We start from the raw sequence: 24,231 nt of genomic DNA, 5'->3' as shown, positions 1-24,231 counted from the left end.
TCCTATCACCTTTCGGGTGCAGCTTTATATACCTTCCTCTGCTGGTGTTTCCTGTTGGTGATAGACTTTGTTGGATTCATTCACTTTGCTGTAGTTTGTGTTGTTTGCAGCTATTTCGTGTTTGATTCCTTTATTCCTTAGGGAATTGCTAATCTAGCGATACTAGGAGCTGCTGAGGACATTCAGGGTTAGCCATCGTCTAGTGGGGGCCCCATTGCATTATTTTAGGGTGCCAACCTCCGCGGTCAGGCAGGGACAGACGAGGGTCAGAGGAGGGCTTTTCCTAGTCTGAACAGGGATCTGTCAGGTTCAGGTATTTGTCCCCCTGGCTTGTATGCTACCCGTGTGAATGTGTAGTCATAACAATTATACGGACGTGTGCACCAAAGATCTCACAGGAAAATACCCCAAACCCATCATAGTCAATGTGCCAGTGCCCATGTGCAATTTTCCACACAGATCAACGGTCTGCATGGAAAGAATCCCAGCACGCACTACTTTGGTCCAATTTACGGACTAGACTAGTGTATGTAAATGGCACACAGCTCCTGCAGTCGCCCAATATGCCAAGGAGCACAAAGGGCTGCACACGGAGCAATTTGTGGACCTGACTGGCCCGATCTCTTGTACGACCGTCTGAACCCAGCCTTAATCATAGTTATGTCTCATTTTCCCAAAGGAAGATTCTCTGCATTCAGCCTCATTCACATGTCAGTTTTTTTCACTTACGAGAAAAACTCAACAAGTTTCGAAAGTGATTTTAATTCAGAGATTCGTCCGACTTTGTCATCAGTTTTTCTCACACGTGGAAATTTTTTCTCTCTATTGCATTACTATGTAACAGTCCGTAAAAATCAGACTGCACTCGGGTGCCATCTGAGTGCTGTCCGATTTTTTTTCTTCGACCCATAGACTTGCATTGCCGATTTTGATACAACACTCTGATCAATATCAGACATGTCTCCTTTATTTTGCCCGGATCACTCGGTCCATGGAAAATAATGGATATGTGAATGGACCCACTACTATTGTAGGTACAAGTGCTATTCATGAAAAAACACAGATAGCACTTGTATGAAAAAAAACAAAAAAAACAGAAGTCTGAATGCAGCCTAAGTCTGTAGAAATGTGATTAAAAAAACAAAAATGTATTAGCTATCCCCCACAGAGCTTATAGTAGGGGGTCTCCAAGTCAGCTCTGTGCCTACAGCGGTGGTGCCGTACGCAATCACAGTGCCATTAACGTCTATGACACTGATAATGTAAGCGGCGTCGGACTGGAGTAGTTTGGGGCCACAAGAGAAAATCATTCTTGGGGCCCACCATGTGTAAGTGGTACTAACAGCAGAGTCTGCCCTTATCTTTATCTCCCATCTTGTCAAGCTGATAATTGGGGAATGAGCATTCATGGGAATGATTGTTCTCAACTATGGACCCTTCCAAAAAAATCCAGTAATCACCTGTCAAATCAGCAAAACGCTCATCTGTTAGGTGCAATGATTTTTAAGCTTGCTTTATATGTTTGCAGTATATAATTTTTTGGTAGCCAGTAGGTAAACTGCTGTACTGCAGTGGCTGCCAGGGCCCACCGGAGGATCCTCCAGTCCTGTGGCGGGCCAGTCCAATGCTGAATGTAAGCCATTCCATCAAGAAGTGAATGTAATGTTGGTTGAGCATGGGCCCCACACCCAGGGGACTCGGGGAGCTCGTTTTACTTTGAAAAATATAATTTTGCTTTGTTAGTGGTGTCTGAAAAATGAATATAGAATAGGAAGAAACTTTTTGAAACAATTATGGTAATTCATGTTTAGTTACATTTTATTTTAAGTAGACAAAAATCTACAATAATTAAGATTTTTTACATGTGAGGATGAATATAATACAATATAATAATGAGCACAAATGCTGGTGATCTGCTTGAACAGAGCAACGTCGCAAAGTTGAAAAATAAGTGGAAAAAGTGCAAAAGAATTGACATTATTCATAGCATTCACAGCCCTGATACTTTATCACATATTCAGACATATGGGGATCTCAGTCCTGGCACCGCTGTGTCCATCGCGTGTCTGCCACTGATGTTTATCCACTAAAAAAAAATATCTTTGTACCACGTAATCCCCCCGTCCTATTTTACTACAGCAAGCAGAGATTTTGAATCCATTAGGCCTCTTCATTATAAAAAGAATAGATGACTGAATCCGTAACAGCGACCGCTGGCCTTATATGTGACGTATATATTAGATATGTAATAATTATGACGCGCCCCCTGGGCCATATTCGTTAGTGGGAATATCCGGAGCCGGATCAGATGGGGGTTGTAGTCTTCCGAGTGGCTGTGACCCGGTCCGTGCCCAGGGTGTCAAACTCAGTTGTATGTGGCAGTCCTACAGATGTTATAAGTTCTTTATTGTCGACTACGCCACCCGTTGTGTTGCGGTCACTATGGCCGCCGCTGCAGCAGGGTCCGCTGAGGCTGATGGTGTAGGTGCAGCTTGTGATGGTATAACCCCCAACGGGTGGGGTATAGCCTCAGGGGGATCAGGTGCAGAGGATGGGGGTTGTGGTGGTGCAGTGTAGACGGCAATCAGAGACAGAGTCGGGTTATGCAGTTTAGGATGTTTACTCACTGCTGATGTTCTGGTCACTCCAGCTTCGAGTGACCTCCCGAGCCGTGCTGCGTCCACCAGGTTCTGGATCCAGCCAACTCCCAAATAAGTCCGGAGCGTGACCCTGAGCTCTCCTTCTGTCCTTTCTCTGGCCGTCCCCACTATTGATCCACCCAGGTCCAGCTCCCTCGGGCCTTCTGTGGGGAGACCCTTGGCCTGGGGTTCCCTGACCCTCCTCGTGGTATGCCTTCGTGGTGGATGTGGTGGGTGACCATGACAAACGCTGCCCACGGTCTCCGGTCTCTGGCTGGGGAGTGTTTTTGCCCCCACCAGCTTGGGTTCCGGTACCCTGTGCCGACTCTTCACCCGGGGATTAAAGTTGGGTTCTTGGAGTCCTTTTCTCCTGGTTCCCCCTCTGGGTCTCTCTCTCTCCTCTCTCACTCTGGGTCTCTCTTCTCCTCCGCTCGCTGACTTTCTCTCTGCAACTGACCCTGTTCTTAGTTGGTGCCCACCTTATATACACCCTCTATGTGTGAGCTCAGGTGACCAGCACCCAATGAGCTCCTATCTTTACCCAGGCTGCTCCCCCTATCTGCCCCTACACTACTTGGGATGTACCACCCCCCTCCCACTCCAGCCAGGAACAGACTCGGTCGTACCTGCACATTTCTAAGTGGGAGTACCGTCGGCCTGTTCCTCGGAAATGGGATGTGTGTAGTGCATGCAGCCTACCGAGCTCAGATCCACACTCCATCCTTACCCGGGAGTGGAATATCACACCTCTGGGTTGAGGTGCAATACCCCTGTAGCAGCCGAATCCTCAGGGTGCTACATTTACACACAAGTATATTGTTACATTCCCATAGGTTTCTTTGTGGCAAATGTATGAGACATGAATATCCATTAGTCAAATATATAATGAATGGTGTAACCTGCTAAGTTTGTAAGTGCCACAAAAAAGAGCTAGTAGTGCACTGGGGGCGTGTTAATGCACCTGGAAAAAGAAGCCCAAATGCAGCAACACTCCCCCGATGCACTTCCAGGCTGACTTGCATATGGCTTCTGCACTATACTTCTTGTGTCTAGTACATCTGATCTCTACAAAAATAGATATCATTTTTGCAAGTATCTATACAGCCAAACCACGCCTTTCATATGAAAAAAATGTGCTGACAGGTTCCCATTAGGTGTATATGGTGTAAACAGTGTAGATCGTAATATACTTACTGATCACCATCTTTAGCTACTTCTGGATTGCCCACAGACTATAAACTCCTGGGCGGTCCACACTTTACTCTGTACTGACATTTTAAAACATCAGTGTTAAGTAAGCAGCTTGCAGGAGATTGTGCAGCTGTGGGGTTGGGGAGCCAACTGTGAGACACAGCCAGACTCCACACAAAGAAGATAAACATGCTTTGTTTACTTTCTGGATTACTCTATACACAGTGGTGAACCAGCGCTTGTGTATACAGATTAGGAAACACTGACTGTGCTTCCTCCTCCAGACTCAGTGAATGTGGGATCTGGGTGTAAAGAGAGAGCAGGAACTGCTGGGCTTACCCAGTCAGCTCTGCTATGCTGGCAGAAGGCTGAATTTACTTTGTAACTGGGGGTAATATACCATCCCGAGTTACAGGTGAAATCAGCAAGAAAAAGAATGTATTAATATTTTTATAAAATATTATGGGGGGGGGGGGAGTGAACACTGTGTGAAATAAATGAAAAATAAAAAATGCAAAAATAAAATAGAAAAAAAGCATAAATAGCTAAAACTTAACTTAAAAACAGAGCCAGTCTGAATCACTCTTTCTAGCCCCACCACCGTTGAAAAAAAAAAATACGTCCAGTATATAAAAATAATTTTTACAGAAAGGGAAACATTTTTAGAGTTGTATGATAAAAACCCTTAAATGTGCATGGACGGGAATGAGGGAAAATGTGACAGTCCTGAACTGGTTAATGTTATCAGCGCTGCAATGTGTCTTCTGTGTGGACCGGAAGTCCCTTTATTAATGTAAGCTTATGAGACTCGAAGGATTGCATGAACAAAAAGTGACTTCTCTTATAGGAAAGGACATTGAGCCCTGCAGGACCTACCCTGAACTAAAAGTTAACATTTTCATGAGAGTGCTACATTAATAAGTTAGATGGATCCGGATTTTCAAGGTGATTGATGGATCCACTATTTGAAACCATGAATAAATCCATTGCCCTATGCTTAAAAATGCATATTATTGGAGCAAAAGGTTCCCGTCTTATTCATCTTTTGCTGTCTGAAAACTATTTTCGTTCACGCTTCTATAAGAAACAATATTTATCAGTACAGATTGTCATTAGCTGTCGTAACGGGAAACCCTTCCTGTCATAAACGATGGCGCTAATGAATGCTATTACATGAACGTAGTCTCAGCCCGCGAGCTTCTTTACAGCTTGTACATTCACCAATAATACAATGCAATGTTTCCTTGTTATAAAGTCACTGTCTCAAGCAGAGCCGGTCATTGTCCTTATCAGTATTAATCAAAAATTCTCCTTATTAAAGTAGAACTGCACTTTCCTGGGGTCCATGCTGGAGTGCTGGTGGCAGCATTGCTGCAGGGTCTTACCCAGAGCTTGAGGACCACAAAGAAAAACGCCCACAGTAGACCTGTAAAATACAAACAAATATTGCTTTATAGGTCCCCGGTAAAATTCCAGGTAAAGGTCATAAACGTAAAACCATTCAGACTATGATATTATTGGATGGAAAAATGTAAAAAATCGGCACATCCATCCAGAATGTAAAAACTGAATTGGAAAAGCTTTATTGGTTACATGATTAAAAGACTAAAAATGTAGAAACCTCGACCTGACGCATTTCTGGTGCAAAATGCACCCTTAATCATAGGCTGTAGTGAGGAAAACCACTAGTATGATATTTATATACATTGTAACACAATGAGTAAAAAAGCACAGACCCAACAGCCTGAGCAGATGAGTGGCCAACACCCGGGCAAATTTCCATTTTTTATTTTTTTTTACATTTTTCATTTTTTCCTCCCCCTCTTCCCAGAGCCATAACTTTTTTATTTTTCCATCCACATAGCCATATGAGGGATTGTTTTTTGCGTGACGAGTAGTTATACTTTTGAATATACCACATAGTGTAGTGGAAAATGGGAAAAAAAATTTAAGTGTGTTGAAATTGCAAAAAAAAGTGCAATTTCACAAGTTTTTTTTTTTTTTAATTTCCCATGTTCACTATATGGTAAAACTGACCTGGCAATATAATTCCCCAGGTCAGAACGAGTATGCAGATACCAAACATGTATAGCTTTTTTTTTTTCATTTAAGTGGTGAAATTTTTGTCGTAAATTTGTAGAGGTCTTTGCAGAGACTCTGAAGTGTTTATTGTGACTGTTAACTTCTTACTTTACTGCTATCGGTGGTCAACCAAGTGAATGACCACAACCTTATTTATTCTAAGTCACATTTTTTTTAGATATTTTTATTTCATTGACTTGTCGATTTTGCAGTTGGGCTGAAAACACCTTTTCATTAAACACAATGAAGAATTGCTGCTGTGGGAGAACTTTTTGAAACTGATAAAACAATGAGCGCTTCACTTTACAGACATAAGCCCCCGTCTCACATAGCGAGATCGCTGCTGAGTCACGGTTTTGGTGACGCAACAGCGACCTCACCAGCGATGTCGCTATGTGTGACACTTTGGAACGATCAGGCCCCTGCTGTGAGGTCGCTGATCGCTGCAAAGTGTCCTGGACCATTTTTTGGTCGTTGCTCTCCCGCTGGTCAGCACACATCGCTGTGTGTGACCAGCGGGAGCAGCGATCAGGCTGGTAACCATGGTAAACATCGGGTTACTAGGGGCACACGCGCACTTAGTAACCCGTTGTTTATCATGGTTACGAGCCTGCTAAAGTGAGCGGTAACCTCCCGCTCACTGTAGCAGAGTGGTAACCATGATAAACAACGGGTTACTAGGAGCGCGTGTGCCCCTAGTAACCCGATGTTTACCATAGTTACCAGCCTGCTCCTGCTTCAGCAGGCTCGTAACCAGGAGCAGGACATCGTGGAAAGATTCTTTCCACGATGTCGCTGCTCCCCTGATCGTTGGTGAGCCTGCCTGTTTGACAGCTCACCAGCGACCACATAGCGACGCAGCAACGATCCCTGACAGGTCGTATCGTTGTCGGGATCGTTGCAGCGTCGCTATGTGTGACGGGGCCTTTACAGTCATTATTTCCATAACGGCCCCTCGCTCTACGTACCAGGGATGTGTCTCTGCCACATGTGTAAACTCATTCTCCCAGTTGGGTCGTCCATAACTAGTTTTTTGCTTTAATCCTGTAACTGTATCAATTGCCACATCAAAGTTAATAATGGCATGGCCGGCCTGCAAAGACAAGCATAATAACAGGTGAAGAGAGTAAACAGGTTGTATTAAGATTTCAATTACACACCATCCTAGTGGTTGGTCCCCCAGCAATCACAAGAAAAGGAGTCTCCAGTCCATGGTCTGAATGTAAGAGACCTGACAGCTGCCCAAGCCCCCTTAAGCCACCACCATGTATGAAAAGCAACCTTTCCCTGAAAAATAATAAGCCCCTCCCTTAGCAATTGGTGAATTAATACAAAATGAAGTTTGAAGCTGCGCTTGCGCTATGCAGACCGGTGGTTGACTATTTGGGGGAGTGGAGGGGCGTTGATTACTCCCTGTCATCATGTAAACGTGCCCTTCAGCTACATGATTAGCAATACTGACATCACCGCCAGCTCTTTCCATATATTGTGCATGCGCACAATGTTCTCCTTATTGTGCATGCGTGCAAAGTTCTCCTCATTGTGCATGCGCACAATGTTCTCCTTATTGTGCATGCGTGCAAAGTTCTCCTCATTGTGCATGCGCACAATGTTCTCCTTATTATGCATGCGTGCAATGTTCTCCTTATTGTGCATGCGCACAATGTTCTCCTTATTGTGCATGCTCACAATGTTCTCCTTATTGTGCATGCGTGCAATGTTCTCCTTACTGTGCATGCGCACAATGTTCTCCTTATTGTGCATGCGCACAATGTTCTTATTGTGCATGTGCACAATGTTCTCCTTATTGTGAATGCGCACAATGATCTCCTTATTGTGCATGCGCACAATGTTCTCCTTATTGTGCATGCGCACAATGTTCTCCTTACTGTGCATGCACGCAATGTTCTCCTTACTGTGCATGCGCACAATGTTCTCCTTATTGTGCATGCGCACAATGTTCTCCTTATCGTGCATGCGCACGATGTTCTCCTTATTGTGCATGCACGCATCGTTCTCTTTCCTTGAGAATACGCAATGAAACCGGTTGTATGTTTCCAGCTTTCTCGGTTACCATTAGTGGTTTCTGTTTCTTTGGTGGCATATGGGGGCTATAAGACCATCCTTATGTTTTCAGCCAGTAAATGTGGAGTTCCTCTGCAGCTGCCCAAGTCCGGCATTGCTGCTGTCTCCCGTGTATGCGCAATGCGTCAATGAAACTGGGAGTGTACTCGCAGCTTCATTGCACAGGCAGGGATTTGCGAAGAGCCAGGTGACATGGTATTTACAAATCCGATTTCTCGTCCGATTTTTTTGGATACATTTCTATTATCCATGTAGGTTACTGTATTTGATAATGTACATTTTTTAATTTAGATGTATGAAAGCAGATCGCACACGGACAGAAAAAAAAAACGGATGCCCGGACTGCACACGGATGAAAATGAGATAAAAATCATTCCAGTTTTCTGGATGAAACTTGGACAATTTTTCATACACTCGTCTGCAGCCAGCTATAATGGAGTGGTAGAGTGTAAGATTGACGGCTGCTTCATTCAGTAGACCTCGGGACCTCACTTAGGACCGCCATAAATTAACTGGATTGGACAACAATAAAGAAGAACTAATGTAAAATCGTCCTTTTTTCATCCAAAAAAATGATGATTTTTCATCCGTATTGTCATCCATTTTTTACATCAACAATTTATTAAATGATAAAAGGTCGAAATCAGAGCGTTTATTAGAGATGTGCAAATAAATTTGCAGGACCCTGGTCTAGTGGCCATGGCAGTACTCCATGGACACCGGGCGGCAGCCGTGTGAACCGCCTCCCATGTGCTGGAATTCCTGGCGCCTGTTCTGACACTGCGAGACGCACATGTGACATCCCGCCAGTCTGGCTAATCAAAAGAGGAGTTGAGGGTACTGTTATCATACATAACATTGTTTATTTGTTCATTGACAAGACTGTATGAGTTTTAGGCTGGACAAATAGTATTTTTTTAGCGCTGTTACTTTGTAATTTTTGTAATTTTTTGTGACACAAATGTAGAAGAAAGTAATTCTTGGATCTTTTTTTGGATAAATTACTGTTTATGTTTAACACCGAATAACCTATTAAATGAATTCTCTAGGTTATGGTCATGTCGATACCTAATATGAGTAGTTTTTTTTTATTCAAGAATGGAAAAAAACTATTTTTTTTATGAAAAAAAGATAAATTTGTTATTTAAAATATTTTGCAATGGGGACTATTTATAACATTATTATCTGCAGATGTTTTATATGTGTATATATTTTTTATATAATTAGTCCCCAAAGAAGTCATCAAAGTGTTCCTGGGAATATTTCTTTCACTGTAACCGGGACATTCAGGGTAGCCACAGTTACAGAGGAAAACAGCTCCTAATAATGAGAGAAGTCGCAGGACCCATGTGATCGCCAGGTCCTATGGAAGTGCCAATGCTTCTGTACACTACATGGCGCTCATTGAGCACTGTGCAACTGATGAAATAGTAGACAGAAGTGGTAATAAAACACACTCACAATGTTCTCTCCCCAAGGTCCCTGGCTGTTTCTGACAGTCTGAGACCCTACATGCTCATGCTAGATTGCAATTTGATTGTAGATTGTAAATTTCAACTGTGCAGGTTTCAATTAAAATGTATCGTTCATTGGACAATGGTTGCATGTATGTTTTCTTTATATTTACAGAATTAGTCACAATTTAGTAAAAGGTATGAGATTTCACGTGACACATACTATGCTGCTGTCCCAGCTGGTCAAAAAGAGTCGATAATTAAGAAATCCATCTTTTCCAGAGCTGATCATCTCCTGTTCCAGAGAACGCAGCAGATCAGCAAACCAGGCAAAAGCGCCAGTCTCCCGACAGATCCAGTAGAAATAAATCTGCAGATATAAAGTTTAAATTGACATTTTTTGAGTCAAATGATTAAATTTTTTTTTGTTTATGTCGCATGCAACAAACTTTGCATACATTAATAATACAATCGAATATAAGAAAGTTTGTAATATATCTTGTCAGAGAAATCTGCTTCCGTAACCACTTATCAGTCAATTCTTCCTTCCTGCATGCAGAACTTGTCATCCACTCTGATCAAGACAGAGATAAGCTGTTTATTTCACACAAAATGGACTACCAGTTCACTGTGATGTTGTGTGACACAGTCCATTATACTCTAAGGAGAGGGGAGAAGAAGTAAGGAGCAGAGTGAGGAAACAAGCGGAGGAAGACACAGAATGACCAGGATGAACTTTTTCCTCACTCCAGAGTTGGAACATATCTACACTGATCACTACTGCAGTGTAATTTCCTCCATGCAGCTGCTGCTTATCTCTGTGATCCAACTAAGGAATGAAGAGCAGAAATCCATCCCTTTGTTCCATGCTGGGTATGGTAGAGTTCACAGTAGCTCATCTCCTCCCAGCAGCTCAGAGTGGATTGCAAATTACAGACAGAGGATGCAAAAAGGGAAAACTGGTGAAAATGCAGTTTAAAGGTCATATTATGGCCATAATAGCGTTATTTTTCATGTACACCCTCAAAAGTTACTTAGAAGTACAGCCACTCTTTAAAAGACACTCAGCAATATTATAAACTCGTGACCAAAAGTTTCAAAACTGACACAGATTTTGGTTTTCATAAAGTTTGTTGATTCAGTTCTTTTTTAGCTCTTATAATCAGATGTTTCTATAGTTACTGGAGTACAATTATAAGGATTTCATAAGTTTTTAAACTATTAATGACAATTATACTGCACATCAAGTTAATGCAAAATTTCAATATTTACAGTGTTGACCCTTATGTTTCAAGGCAAAATGGTGGAGGAGTCCCCTCCCTTGGATGAATAACGACCTCACACATGAATGGTCTGAGGATGTTTTATGTTGGTATGACACAAAAACTCAACGAAGCGCTCACCTTTTCTTCTCCGGACAATCATTCTTCCAGATGATCCAAGCAGTTTGAATGGGGCTTCATCAGACAAAAATTATTTTAACCCAGTCCTCTGTGGTGACCCTGTACTTCTTCCTGCAGAACGTCATCTGTCCTTGATGTTTTCTGGACATCTGGGAGAATGATTGTCCAGACAAGAAAAGGTGAGTGCTGTCATGAGTTCTTGTGTCACGCCAACAGTAAAGGATCCTGACACCATTCATGTGCGGGGGCTTTTCATCCATGGAGGGGGCTCACTCACATGGTCATGACTAAAGTATGGGATCTAATCATCCTCCAAGATCAACTTCTCCCAATGATCCAGGCGCAATTTGAGGATGACCAATGCTCTTTCCAGCCCGATGGAGACCATGTCACAAAGCAAAAGTGATAACTAAGCGGCTCAGTGAGCAAAAGAGCAAAGAAATTGTGATAAACTCCAAGCACTGATTAGGCAATTAGGAGTCTTTGATGTATTTGTTAATAAAAGCATAACAACTTAATAAAGGCTGATAATTGCACTTCAGTAACCAGAGAAACATTTGAGGAAAAGATCTGAAAACACCGAAGAAGCAAACATTATGAAATCCAATATTTGTGTCGGTCTCAAAACTTCTGGCCACAACTGCACATTTGCCTATTACTTCCCTGTTATTGATGCTATTTGAGGCCACAATTAGTGCTAATTTACTTAGATATTACATCAGGAATGACACAGCGGTTGACTAATGGCCATGTGAACATTGTATTCATACAAAGAAAGCTTAGACTTTATATCTTCTAGTTTATTTTTTGATGTCATTCACCTTTCGAGCTGCCCTCACCTTGGGCACAAAACAGCTCATTCTGGAGCACATAAAACATAACATAAAGAGCAGTACAAATCATGTTGTCATGTACACTCATGGCCAAAAGTTTTTAGACTGACACAAATTTAGAAATTTAGTTTGATTTTTACAAAATTTGCTGCTTAAATTTTTATAGTGGCAATATGCATTAACCGTAGATTGTTATGAAGAGTGATCAGATGAATTGCAAAAATTGAAAAGTCAATTTTTGCTATGAAAATTAACTTAATTAAAAAAAAAAAACATTTACACTGATTTTCAACCTTGCCACTAACTGACCTGCTTACATCATTTCAGTGATCTTCTCATTATCTCAGAAGTGCTATCATGGACAAGGCAGTTGATATAGCTGTCATACTGAATGAATAATAAGACCAGACTTGTTGCTTTTAAAGGGGACTGGTGATTGAAATCATTGTCTTCCTCTGTTAACAATGGATACCTCCAAGAAAACACATGCAGTCATCATTGTTTTGCATCAAAAGGGCTTTACAGGCAAGGACACTGCTGGTTGTAAGATTGCCCCTAAATCAACCATTTATCGATCAACAAGAACATTAAAGAGAGAGGTTCGATTGCTGTGAAAAAGGTTTCCGGGACCCTAAGAAAGTCCAGCAAATGCCAGGACCATCTTCTAAAGAGGATTCAGCTACGGGATCAGTTCAGCACCAGCGTGGAGCTTGCTCAGGAATGGCAGCAGGCAGGTGTCTGTGCATCTGCACACAGTGAGGTGATGGCTTTTTGGAGGCTAGGCTGGTGTAAAAAAGGCAGCAAAAAAGCCACATCTCTCCAACAAAAACATTAAGGACTGACTGACATTCTGCAGGAAGTACAGGTATCAGACTACAGAGGATTGGGGTAATGTTATTTTCTCTGATGAATCCCCCTTTTAGACTGTTTGGGACATCTGAAGGAATGCTTGTCCAGAGAAGAAAAGGTGATCTCTAACACGAGTCCTGTGTCCGCCAACAGTAAAGTATCCTGAGACCATTCATGTGTGGGGGCTTTTTCTCCATGGAGGGACTCACTCACAATTTTGCCTAATTGCCAAGTTTTGATTAAGAACACCGCCATAACTGAAGAATGGGTTGTAAACCTCCTCCACGAGCAACTTCTCCCAATGGTCCAGGAGCCATTTGGTGCTAAACAATTTTCCAGCATGATGTCACAAGGCAAAAGTGATAACTAAGTGGCTCGGTGAACAAAACATTGAAATTTTAGGCTGATGACATGGAAACTCCAGATCCCAATCTCACAGAGAACCTGTCAATCCTCAAAAAGTGGGTGGACAAAAAAAACCACAGAAATTGTGATAAACTCTAAGCACTAATTACGTAAGAATGGGCGGTCATCAGTCAGGATTTGGCCCAGAAGCCGATTACCAGCCTCCGAGAAGAAGGGCAGAAATCTTGAAAACTAAGGGTCACCACTTTAACTATTGAGACTTTAGCTAAAGTTGACGTATTTGTCAGTAAAAGTGTAAAAACTATGAAATGATGATAATTGTACTTCAGTAACCAGAGAAACATCTGACTTAAAGACCTAAAAACACTGAAGCAGCAGATTTGTGACAACCAAAATTTGTGTCAGTGTGAAAATGTTTGTCCAGGACTGCACTGTACTGGATTGTAGGGGCGCGCTAGACATCTAATCAGCGCATGCACCTTAGTAATACAGGTGTACTATCAGTGAAATGCTGAGCTTCAGAACATTCTTACCTTTTTTGTTTTTAAACGGTGATCTTCATTTTGAAATTTGTACCAGATGGATTTTAGGATTGAGGCAAATGGTGTGACACCAATACCAGCGCCGACTAGCATGCTGACATCATACTTAAAAACATCCTCACTCGCTGTTCCAAATGGGCCATCTACTTGAAGGCTGTTTAAAAAAAAATGAAAATTGTTGACTTAACTCTGGAGAAGAACATAACTATCAAATAAAATGTTATATAAAACTATTTTACCATGGTGGGTTATCTGCGTTCTCCTGGAAGACCTTAATGAGGCTATCAGTCCAGTCCCCGGCAGATCGAATGTGCACAGAAAACATGTCTTCTTCAGGAGCAGATGTGAGAGTAAAAGGGTGCCACTCCAGCCGGGAGACCAAAGGACAGTTAATGAAGATGTACTGACCAACTTCCATCTTGAATCCTCTTTTTTGCATTTGAATTTCAAGAGCCTTTGATGGATGACTTACAGTCTAGATAATTAACAATCATGTACATAGTTACGCTGGCAATGACATAAAATAGCTGTAAGACAGGTGAAAGCTGTCATCATTGGGTAGAAAAAGGTAAGCGCTGATGTGCATTTTACCAAGATTACTGAGCCTTTTCTCCACAGAAAATATTTTTTAGTATTGTTAACTATTTCTTGACTGCCCATAGACAGTAAACGTCCGAGCAGTCCACACTTTACTCTGCATTGACATTCTAAAACGTGAATGCAGAGTAAGCAGCTTCTCCAAAATTATGCAGGTTTGGAGGAGGTTAGCCAGCTTTCAGACACAGCTTGACTTCCCAGAGGCATGGTTTACCTTCTCGATCTCTGTATGCATAATTCTAAACCAGTGCTTGAGTATGCACATTAGGAAGCACTGACAGTGCTTCCTCTTCTGGACCCAGTGATTTTTCACTCTTAATTCCATGGTAAAATCTGTATTTATTGAAGACAGATTTTCACATTGCTGAGATAGGAAATGGCAGTTGGTGCTCATAAAGTTCTATAGAGAAGAGGATGAACTAGAGGCAGACACAGATATCCTGCTGCTGCAAGTTCTCTTGAAACGACAGTTGCACTTTTAATTTTTTTTTTTGAATCACCACAGTTCTAACATACATAGAATTAAGGAGCAGAATGGTGGTGCTGGATTTCTGAGAATTAAATGAGTATTTAATAGTTTATTATTTTAATGTATTCCCTGCCTTTAGAAAAAAATATTTACTAGACAATCTCTTTAAACTCTATAGGGGTGAAATCAGTTTTGTGAATTTTGGTGTTTCTAATCCAACTCCTCTTTTGAAAAGAAGGTGAAACTCAGAGGGGATGGGACATGGCTGACCACGTTTGCCAGTTCATCATAATTCACTCCAGAAAAGTGGTGTTAATTACAACAGAAATGTATGCCAGTCCTTGATTGTTTATTACATTTTCTTTGCAGTTGCACACAGCAGTTCAAAGATGCATCAAACTCATTAGGAGACACACAAATCTCAATGAATATAAATCACCTTGCTCCAGCACACACTTCATCAAAACTGGCATTCAAAACGCCAGCCTTCATCAGTTGGAGACTATGTCTATGCAGAAGTGGGGAGAAACATAGAGCTCAGACCCCTATAAAGATATATTAGGAAATGTGTATCTAAAGACAATATAATATTAAAAGTTGGACAATCACTTTTAGATATGAATATAAGCTTTAGGCATTTTAAAGTAGCAGGAGGAAAAGTCCAGGATTAAAGGTATGTGTCACCGACGTGGATAGCCTTGTTGATGTAAGTTCTGGAAATGAAGGCTCCAGCAATGGTAGGTTGCTGAGAATATTTTTATTAGGACCGGAATTTAGGTCCGGGATTTAAGAGTGACTAAAAGAGTCTGGATGGGAAAGGTCGGTCCCATACCGCCAGTCCGAGCTTTTCAGGTCCTACAAAAGGCAGCTGAAGTGGCTCAGGTGTGTGTGACGCGTGGGATCTGCAGTGTGTTCATTACTGCTGACCAGAATGAGGTAGAATCAGTAGCTGGATTGCTGCACGAGTGAGACTGTTGTGAATCGTTCGCTTACCCAGAGAAGGGACTGTTTTCTTCCTGTGTTGTCATTTGTTTAAGCCGAGGAAAGACTATTTTTCTTTCATGTGAACTGTGTTAACGGTTTATGACGGACAAATAAACCTAAGACTGTTTTATACTAAAACCAAGTGCCATTGTGTACCCAAACCGCTACCATAAAGCTTGTACCCCTACAGCGTACAGGGGCTTATAGATATGGAAAGGTTAATAGCAATGTGTGCAAATGCAGTTATACCCACCTTTATTACAACAACTCTCTGCTGTGAGCGATAAAACCTCAGGAACCTTTCAAGTATATAGATTATAATTGGGGCTATAATCCACTTCCAGGTCTAGATGAAAAAAAAAGTGTTTTCAAATTGGCATTTTTATTATTTTACAGGTTCTGTGGCATCTGAATGTACAGTGATACAATCCATAAACACGTACATTAATCTCTTATTACAGTCCATTTCCGGTTATATAGTGCAGTATATGTATGTCAGGAGAGCAGACTGTCAGTCAATACATGTCTCACACTAGTAATGCCCCCTGTCATTTACAATAATCTCTGTAAGCAGATTCTCGGGGAGATCTATGTCCGGCCCATAGATCTTAACAGCTCATTTACACGGTAAGAAAAATGTTGATTTATCTGGAATAAGATATTGGATCACAGATATCAAGATATCATTTTATTCAGCTTCCTATGACCTACATGCCCATATAGATGGCTTAGGAAGGACAATCCTGCTGACAGATTTCCTTTAAGGGTAAGTTATTATCAGAAAAACGACCCATTGTTTAAATCAGGTTTTTTATTTTACATGTATTTTTTAAACATTTTTGCCAATGTTTTTTTTTACATATCACAATTTATATTACAAATAAAAAAATAGAAATCTTGTAATTTTCACACCGGCCACTGGGGCTTTTTTTTTAGACTATAACTTTTTATTGTTTCAGGAAACAACACATGCATATGGCCACATTGCTAAGATCTCGACCCTATCTATTGAACTGAAATGTCTAGTGAGCGTGTGCAAAGGTCATTGCAAAGGGAGAGAAGCAGCGTCAGGTGTGACATCACCTATTGTGACTGGTGGATCCTGTGTTATCAGCTGTTCATTGAAGGGTTACCTGCTGTCATTGTGATCCTGCCTCTGCTGATAATAAAATTCCTCTAAACGCTGTGAAAATTGCAAGACTACTTTTTTTTTTTAATAAAAATCGTACTATGCAAAAAAAAAAATGCATTGCTAAAAATATTTTAAATTGATTTAACCTGATTTACACAATAAGTCATTTTCTGATGATAGCTTCTATTTAAAGGGATTGTTGGGGCATATGATATTAATGACATACCTGCAGATCAGTGGTGGTCGGACACTTCTATAGAAGAGAATAGAAGCTTATCTGGTGTTCTCGGCAGCAGCCGCTACACAATAAACTCGCCAGTGATCTACAGATCTATTCATCTGGCGGCAAGAGCTTATAGGTGTTGATCGGCGGGCATGCTGGGCGTTGTACCCCCACCAATCTGTGACTGCAAGTATGTGATTTGTATACTTCTAGTCACTTTCCGACTAGACGTGTCTGGCCTCGCTCAATATACTTGCAATGCTGGGGCACTTACTGGGCTCATGTTGTAGTTTTGATAAAGCACTGCGGCAGCTTTCCTAGCCCTCTTAACTATGAACTCCTGTTATCTAGTCTTCCTTAACCATGAGCTCTGTCCATCCCCACCCTCATTATTGATTGGCTGCTTTTTGGCTATGCACAGTGTACACAGAAAGCAGCCAATCAGTGGTGTGGGCGGGGCTATGCAGGGCTCAGCATTCAGAGATCTGCTAGATCTGCAGCAGAGAAGATTGTGATTTTATCAAAACCACAACAAGCAGCCCAGTAAGTGATACATCACCGAAATCAGGGTCTCTGCCCCTATTGCACACTGCCCTAAAATTGGCAGACGTAACACTATTGATAAATATTTTGTAAATTAATTCAAACTTAAAGCTGGTAAAATATGTTTTGAGACTATATTACTATATAAGATGCATACTGTATCTACATTACTATATCCGGTGCTGTATGAGAATGTTTAGCGCAGGCTTATTATAGCCATATTTGTATACAATTCTGATAACTAAATTAGCCAAAGGTTTAATTCATATCCATAAAAAATGTATTTATATAATATCCCTTATTAGGCAGTTATTATAAATATTCATATAGTATTCTGAAATGTATCACGTTTGCTTACCATGGGATCGTTTCCTTGGAAACTGGGCATTAAACATTCTTCATCATCATGATCATCATCATCATCTCTACCTTTTTTTCCCTTCCATATAGAGTATTTCTCATAGCAGCTGTCGTAACTGTTACTTTCTAGGCTGCCGGACGTCTGGCCTCTGACTATGCGACTGCAAATGAAGCAGCGAACTTAGAGAACGAGGACAAAGTAATAATCAAGTAGCTGTATTACTAAAGATTATGTCCATTCTACAAACACCCAGATACTGCTAAGATGGATGGATTTACACCAAAATATAAAATATGCAAAAAGGTGATCTTTAATTATCACACCAACAACAAATAAGACATACATAATTATAGAAGAGGACAATGGTTTTACCAGATTACCCTATAATCATTAAGAGGGGTAACGGGCTATGGGATAAAACAAGGAGCTGTGAATCTAGAACAACTATGGTCTCCAAGATTAAATAATAATGCCAAAGCTGAGCAAGTATACCTGGACAAAATACAGAACCCCAGGTCCAAAAGAAGTTGTGTAAAATGTAAAGAAAACGAGAATGCAATGATTTGGAAATCTTTCCTAGCCGTATTTTATTCACAGCAGAACGTAGATCATAAGTTGAACATTGAACATTTTTACATTTCATTTGAAAAAATTAACTCATTAAAAAAATTGACATCTCAAAAAAGTTGTGCTCAGACCCCCATTGTGTAGCATCCCCTCTTCTTTTTACAACAATCTACAAATGTTTGGGAAGTGAGGAGACAATAGCTGGAGTTTTGGGAGTCCCGTTCTTGTCTGGTGTGGGATTCTCGCTGCTCCACAGTCCGGGGTCGTCTTTGCCGGGTGTTTTCTATCGGTGAAGAGACTGGACTGCAAGCGGCCAGGTCATCACCTGAACTCTTCTTCTGCGCAGCCATGCTGTTGTGATGGAGGCAGCATGAGGTTTACCATTGTCTTGCTGAAATTTGCAAGGCTTTCCCTGAAATAGACGACATCTGGATGAGAGCAGATGATGTTCTAAAACAACGAAGAACAGGAAGAGTATATGGCACATCCATCTGGTAAAAATCAATTTTTATTGCGTGTTCATTAAAAACAGGATCCAAAGGGGGAAATTTTAAAACCTGACGCGTTTCAGTCACATAGGATCACTCTTTAATCATTTTAAACCCTGACATGTTTCTGGCGCATAAGATCATGTGATTAAGGGAGCTCCGATGCGCCAGAAAGGTGTCCGTTTTAAAATCCCCCCCCCCTTTGGATCCTGTTTTTAATGGACACCAAATAAAGATTGCCTTTTTACCGGATGGATGTGCCATATACTCCTCCTGCTCTTCATTGTTTTAGAACATCATCTGCTCCCATCCAGATGTCATCTATTTCAGGGAAGGCCTTGCAAATTTCAGAAAGACTATGGTAAACCACATACTGCCTCCATCAGTAAAGCAATAAACATAGCTTTTTAACCAATGTTTTACAGGATAGAAGCGTCGTATAGTCTTCCTGGTCTTCTTTGCTTCTTGGCTGTGCTCGGTCAGCTGGATCCAAGCACTCCCAGGGAATCATTCAGTGCATTTGTTCTACGGACGTGGTGAGGTCCTAACCACCCCCTTTTTCCAATGTTCTAAAACTTCTATATAATGCTCAGCATTGATAGCGCCTTTCATGATGTGAGCGCTGCCAATGCCATATACACTAATGCTGCCCCATACCATCAGAGATGCAGAAACTGTGCCCTGATAACAAGCTGGATGGTCCCTCTCCTCTTGAGGCTGATTCATCTGACCAAAGAACAGTTTTCCATTTTAAGTGAGTTTGACTCAGAGAAGACGGCAGCCTTTGTGAATTGTGCTGATATTTGGCTTCTTCTTTTCTTGATGGAGCTTTAACTTGCATTTGTGTTTATTGCACAGTAAACAGTGATCACAGACAATAATTTCTAGGAGTATTCCTGAGCCCATGCAGTGATTTGCAGGACCAAACCATGCCTGTTCTTAATGCAGTGCCACCTGAGGGCCCATAGATCACGAGCATCCAATATTAACGGTCGACCTTGTCTCTTGTGAACATGAATTTCTCCAGAATCTCAGAATCTTTTGATGATATTACATACTATAAATAATTGGATATTCAAAGTCTTTGCAATTATATGTTAAGGAACATTTTTCTGAAATTGTTCCACAATATTTAGAAGCAGTTTTCACAGATCGGTGACCTCCGACCATCTTTGCTTCTGAGAGACTCTGCCTCTCTAATATGCTCTTTTTTACAGGTTCATGTGACTTAGTTGAAGATAAACCCTCTTGCTGTTTTTCATTAGTATCACTTACTTTGGCAGCCTTTTGCTAACCTGGTCCCCACTATTTTGAAATGTGTTGCTGCCATCAGTGTCTAATTTTTTCAGATGAAATGGAAACATTTCTAACTTTCACCTTCCGATCTGTGTTCTGTTTGGAATAACATATGGCTAGAAGAGATTTCCAGATCATTGATTCTTGTTTTTCTTTTCCATTTTACAGAGTCCCAATTTTTTGGGAATTGGGGTTGTAGGAAAAAGACTTTGTTTTAAGCAACAATGTGATAAATTGCGAGTGACGGGAAAAATATTTGCAATAATAAAGATGATTTCAGAGGGTGATAATGTGTTTGGGGTTATTCATGAAGACCGAAACAAAAATATTATTGGATATTGTCATAATGCAAATGTCATCCCAAAGAAAAGCTTATTTGAGAAATATGCTGATTACTAGAAGCAAACTCACCCAACGCCATGAATCAGGAGGCCGGCAAAGAAGATAACAAATAGGTGGTGAGTGTACCAGAAAACCTCAAAATAGCACCTGCGGATAAACTCAGTAGAGGACGTGATCATTAGTATCAGCGCCAGTGTGATCACCACGCCTGATACACCAGCAATGGTAGTGAAGCATAAAGAAGATTGTGTCTGTGAAGGAAAGAGATAAGAAATATTTATTGCAGCTTCTAAATGCAAAATACTTGGAAGAATCAAAAGACTTTGCTATCACCTGCAACGTCACAATAAAATAAGATTCAAAGCCATTATTCTCCGTGGGTGTGCAGCGTCTGTAGGGAAGGTCTGCACAGTTATCTCTATCCATTTCTCCATTACAGCCTCCATCTCAAATTTTCTTAATTTCATTGGAATAAATAACAAGATATGCTGCACTATTTTTTTCCAATAAAATGTTGGAAACCTTTTTCGGAAACCCAACGCACCACATCGTTTCATAGTCAATTGGTGGCTCAGGTTATGTTTGTGTCCATACATTGACGGGTGCATCCAATGCATGAAATCTATATTAATGGAACAGAAAAACAGATTTCCTAATGCACATGTGAACGCAGCCCTATAACAATCCCGAGTTCACTTTTTCTCCATATATTGCAGGGAATTATGTTTCCTAAATGGTAAGGAGAACAATAAAACTGCTTGCGACGCATGCTGATTGTCCTTATAGTGGAGGCTTTCACCCAACGAGTCATGTCAGAGAAGTCTTGGGATGACGTGTCCCTTCCAGACAGAGGCTAGATAGCATGACATTTTGTAAGAGCGGCCTCGCCTCTGTAAGTATTCAACGGCAAACTGCACATGTCCTACGGCATGCATTGCATGTAACGTCTACACCCCAGTCTTAATGAAGGGGCGTGTTGGAGTAGGATGCTCTGAACGCATTAACAGGCACCTGCTGCGTCTTCTCAGTGGTGTGCACCTCGTCACAAATCCTCCTCCAGTCAGGGCAGGCGTTGTCACGCCCCGTCCTGTCCTAGATCATACTCAGCTTCATCCATTTTTGCGTAGTTGCCCAAAAGTTGCACAATTTTTGTGCAAAATGTTGCAACTTATTAAAGTGCTTTACACCAGTTTTCTGGCGTCAACATTTCGATGAATTTGAGGCCTTTGTCTTTGAGGTTGTAGAGCTTTGAATAGACTTTTTTTTTTATTTTTGCGTTTAAATGTCATGGAATAAAGCCAATTTTGGATGCATCATGACCACAATGGATTTGTCTATGGAAAAGTATAAATGAGTTTACCATTAGAGCAGGTGGAGACGAAAGTAGTGTGATCCGTCAAAACGTCGGATTGCACTCGGACCAATGTTATTTAATGAGGCAGTGCATATGTCAAATTTTTTTCTCGGACCACTCGGTCCTTCAATAATCGTATCGCACTCAGCCATTCAAGTCTATGGATCCATGAAACTAATTGGACCGCACGTGGGTGACATCCGATCTTCTCAGACTGACAGAATGGAGAAGATGGGGAATATTTTTTTTTTCTCCACATCTGATAAAAACGGACCCTACTCTGATCAGCGTCTGATTAGCATAATCGCACAGTGTTTTCTCGGATGCAGAACATATGGTGGTGTGACCCTAGGCCTAATAACAGAACCTCATTTTACATATTTAAATTTAGTTTTTTTTGCTGTAAATGAATTACATTACATGTAAAAATAAAAATGAGCTTTGAATCCTTCTTCCCCTGACGGCACGTTACTCCTGTCTAGATAATAGCTGGAGATAAACCTCTATATAAACACACCGCACATCCGCGAGTCCAAGACCAGCAGGACAACGGAATAAGATATTTGGACAAGTAATCCAGCCGTCACCCATCTGCAATGAATGTACATGTGCTTAGGCAGATAGCAGCCTACAGGCGCCATATTCCGGAGCTGTGAGACCCGGGGCGTCGGTCACAGATGGTCTACCACATCTCATTTGTCATATTCTTATCTTACGATGATCGGTGATTGTCATTCTGAGATATGATAAAGGATAAGGATATTAGTGGACAGTAGTTTCCCACTTACTCTTTAAAAAGAGGTTCTGCAGCAGTTAAGGTCTGTCTACTATAAGCAATGAAACCGTTGTACTTTTATATGGATGAGGATCTCCTCGGTGGCTTCCAATGCTTCTAGGAATCATCTAATTGCTGAGGGTCCGGTCCCATGTTCCCCTGATGATCCGTTGTCATTGTCAGGATTTGATCTGGCCAATGCAGGGGATCAAGTATTACACAGAATAAATGGTGAGGATGAGCCGCCCCGACGCAGTAAGGGGAGTCCCAGCCCTGAAGGAGCGATGAGCCAGGAGACGGCGGCTTCGTTTCCGGCTATACTACCAGTCACGCTTTTGTTTTTCTTGGCCCAGTTTCATATAAAACAGTATTGTAATAATCGGTATGAAAATATTTTTTGTAGCTTTTGTTGCCACATCTGTACCTCCAGTTACAGATCTCCTCTTATTTCCTTTTTTGTGATTAATATACCCACACCATGTACAATAACTAATTGATCACTGAAGAGCAGTCCTCGGGGCCACAGTCTTGGTTTAGCGGTCAGATAATAATGACCTTAAAGCGAATCTGTCAGCAGGTTTTTGCCACCTAATCTGAGAGCAGCATGATGTAGAGACAGAGACCCTGATTCCAACGATGTGTCACTTACTTGGCTACTTTCTGTGGTTTTGATAAAATCACAGATTTATCAGCAGGAGGTTATCACTAGAGGACTAGTAAATCTCCTGCCAGGTAGTCCAACCCCGCCCCCACCACTGGCTGCTTTCTGCCTATGCACAGTGTACCCAAAAAGCAGCCAATCAGTGTTGTGGTTGGGGTTATACACAGCTCAGCATTCGGAGAAGTGATAGATCTGCAGCAGAGAAAACAGGGATTTTTATCAAAATGACAGCAGCACCCCAGTAAGTGACACATCGCTGCAATCAGTGTCTCTGTCCCTACATCATGCTGCTCTTAGATGGGTTACAAAAACCTGGTGACAGATTCCCTTTAATGGAGTTGTCCACGATTCAAAAAACATGGTTGCTAGTTTTTAAAAACCAGCGCCCAACCGGTCTTCAGGTAGTGTGCGGTACTGCAGGTTAGCTCCATTTCATTGGCGCTGAGTTGCACTACTGGACACAATTTCATGAAAAATTGCTTTGTTATTTTTGAAAGAACATGGACAACTCCTTCATGATGGCAGCGGCTGGAGTAAGTAATGTGACCCGGTGTCCACAAAACCAAAAGAAGAGTAAAAAATAATAATAAAGAAGCAGGCTTTTACTTTGAATATACTATTAATAATGTCCCCATATCTTACCTCACGCTTGGATCTTATTGGGTTGACCCAATCTCCATCGTCGTCGCCCATGCTTGATAACATTCCTTTAAGAGTGTTATTTGCGGACTGGGCACCATCATAAAATCTTTCAACATTAAATAAGTGTGCGATGGTGTGGACGGCTGAAAGACACAAGATGCCATATATCATTATATTATCAAGCACCGCCAGGTAAATGACTACAGTAATCTGCTTATGGGAAACCAGTATGGCCACCAGCGCAGCACTCCTGATGGCTGTCCATTACTCTATGAGCAGCAGTAATATTTTTATGGTACCCATAGGATTACATATATTGTAGGTTAGGAGACCCCATAATAAATAACACTGGT

General features: G+C 41.3%; 1 protein-coding gene across 1 annotated transcript in view; it reads right to left on the bottom strand.

The window, feature by feature from the left end:
* Nucleotides 1-1,800: 1,800 nt before the first annotated feature.
* The window catches only part of NOX1 (NADPH oxidase 1), a 42,847-nt gene continuing 20,416 nt past the window's right edge, over nucleotides 1,801-24,231 (bottom strand). Inside the window, exons 5-13 of the mRNA XM_073639673.1 lie at nucleotides 23,879-24,021; nucleotides 20,516-20,697; nucleotides 17,751-17,913; nucleotides 15,748-15,840; nucleotides 13,684-13,919; nucleotides 13,436-13,598; nucleotides 9,675-9,821; nucleotides 6,881-7,005; nucleotides 1,801-5,256 (exon numbers count right to left, since the gene is read on the bottom strand). Coding sequence (XP_073495774.1) covers nucleotides 5,130-5,256; nucleotides 6,881-7,005; nucleotides 9,675-9,821; nucleotides 13,436-13,598; nucleotides 13,684-13,919; nucleotides 15,748-15,840; nucleotides 17,751-17,913; nucleotides 20,516-20,697; nucleotides 23,879-24,021 — 1,379 coding nt within the window. The 3' untranslated portion in view covers nucleotides 1,801-5,129. The remainder of the gene's footprint in view (nucleotides 5,257-6,880; nucleotides 7,006-9,674; nucleotides 9,822-13,435; nucleotides 13,599-13,683; nucleotides 13,920-15,747; nucleotides 15,841-17,750; nucleotides 17,914-20,515; nucleotides 20,698-23,878; nucleotides 24,022-24,231) is intronic.

Source organism: Phyllobates terribilis, unplaced genomic scaffold, assembly GCF_046119375.1.
Source record: "Phyllobates terribilis strain yellow unplaced genomic scaffold, ASM4611937v1 Scaffold_7__3_contigs__length_470593459, whole genome shotgun sequence".
NCBI classification, from domain to species: Eukaryota; Metazoa; Chordata; class Amphibia; order Anura; family Dendrobatidae; genus Phyllobates; species Phyllobates terribilis.
The sequence above is the reverse complement of the archived record's forward strand: the minus strand, read 5'-3'. Positions and strand labels throughout refer to the sequence as shown.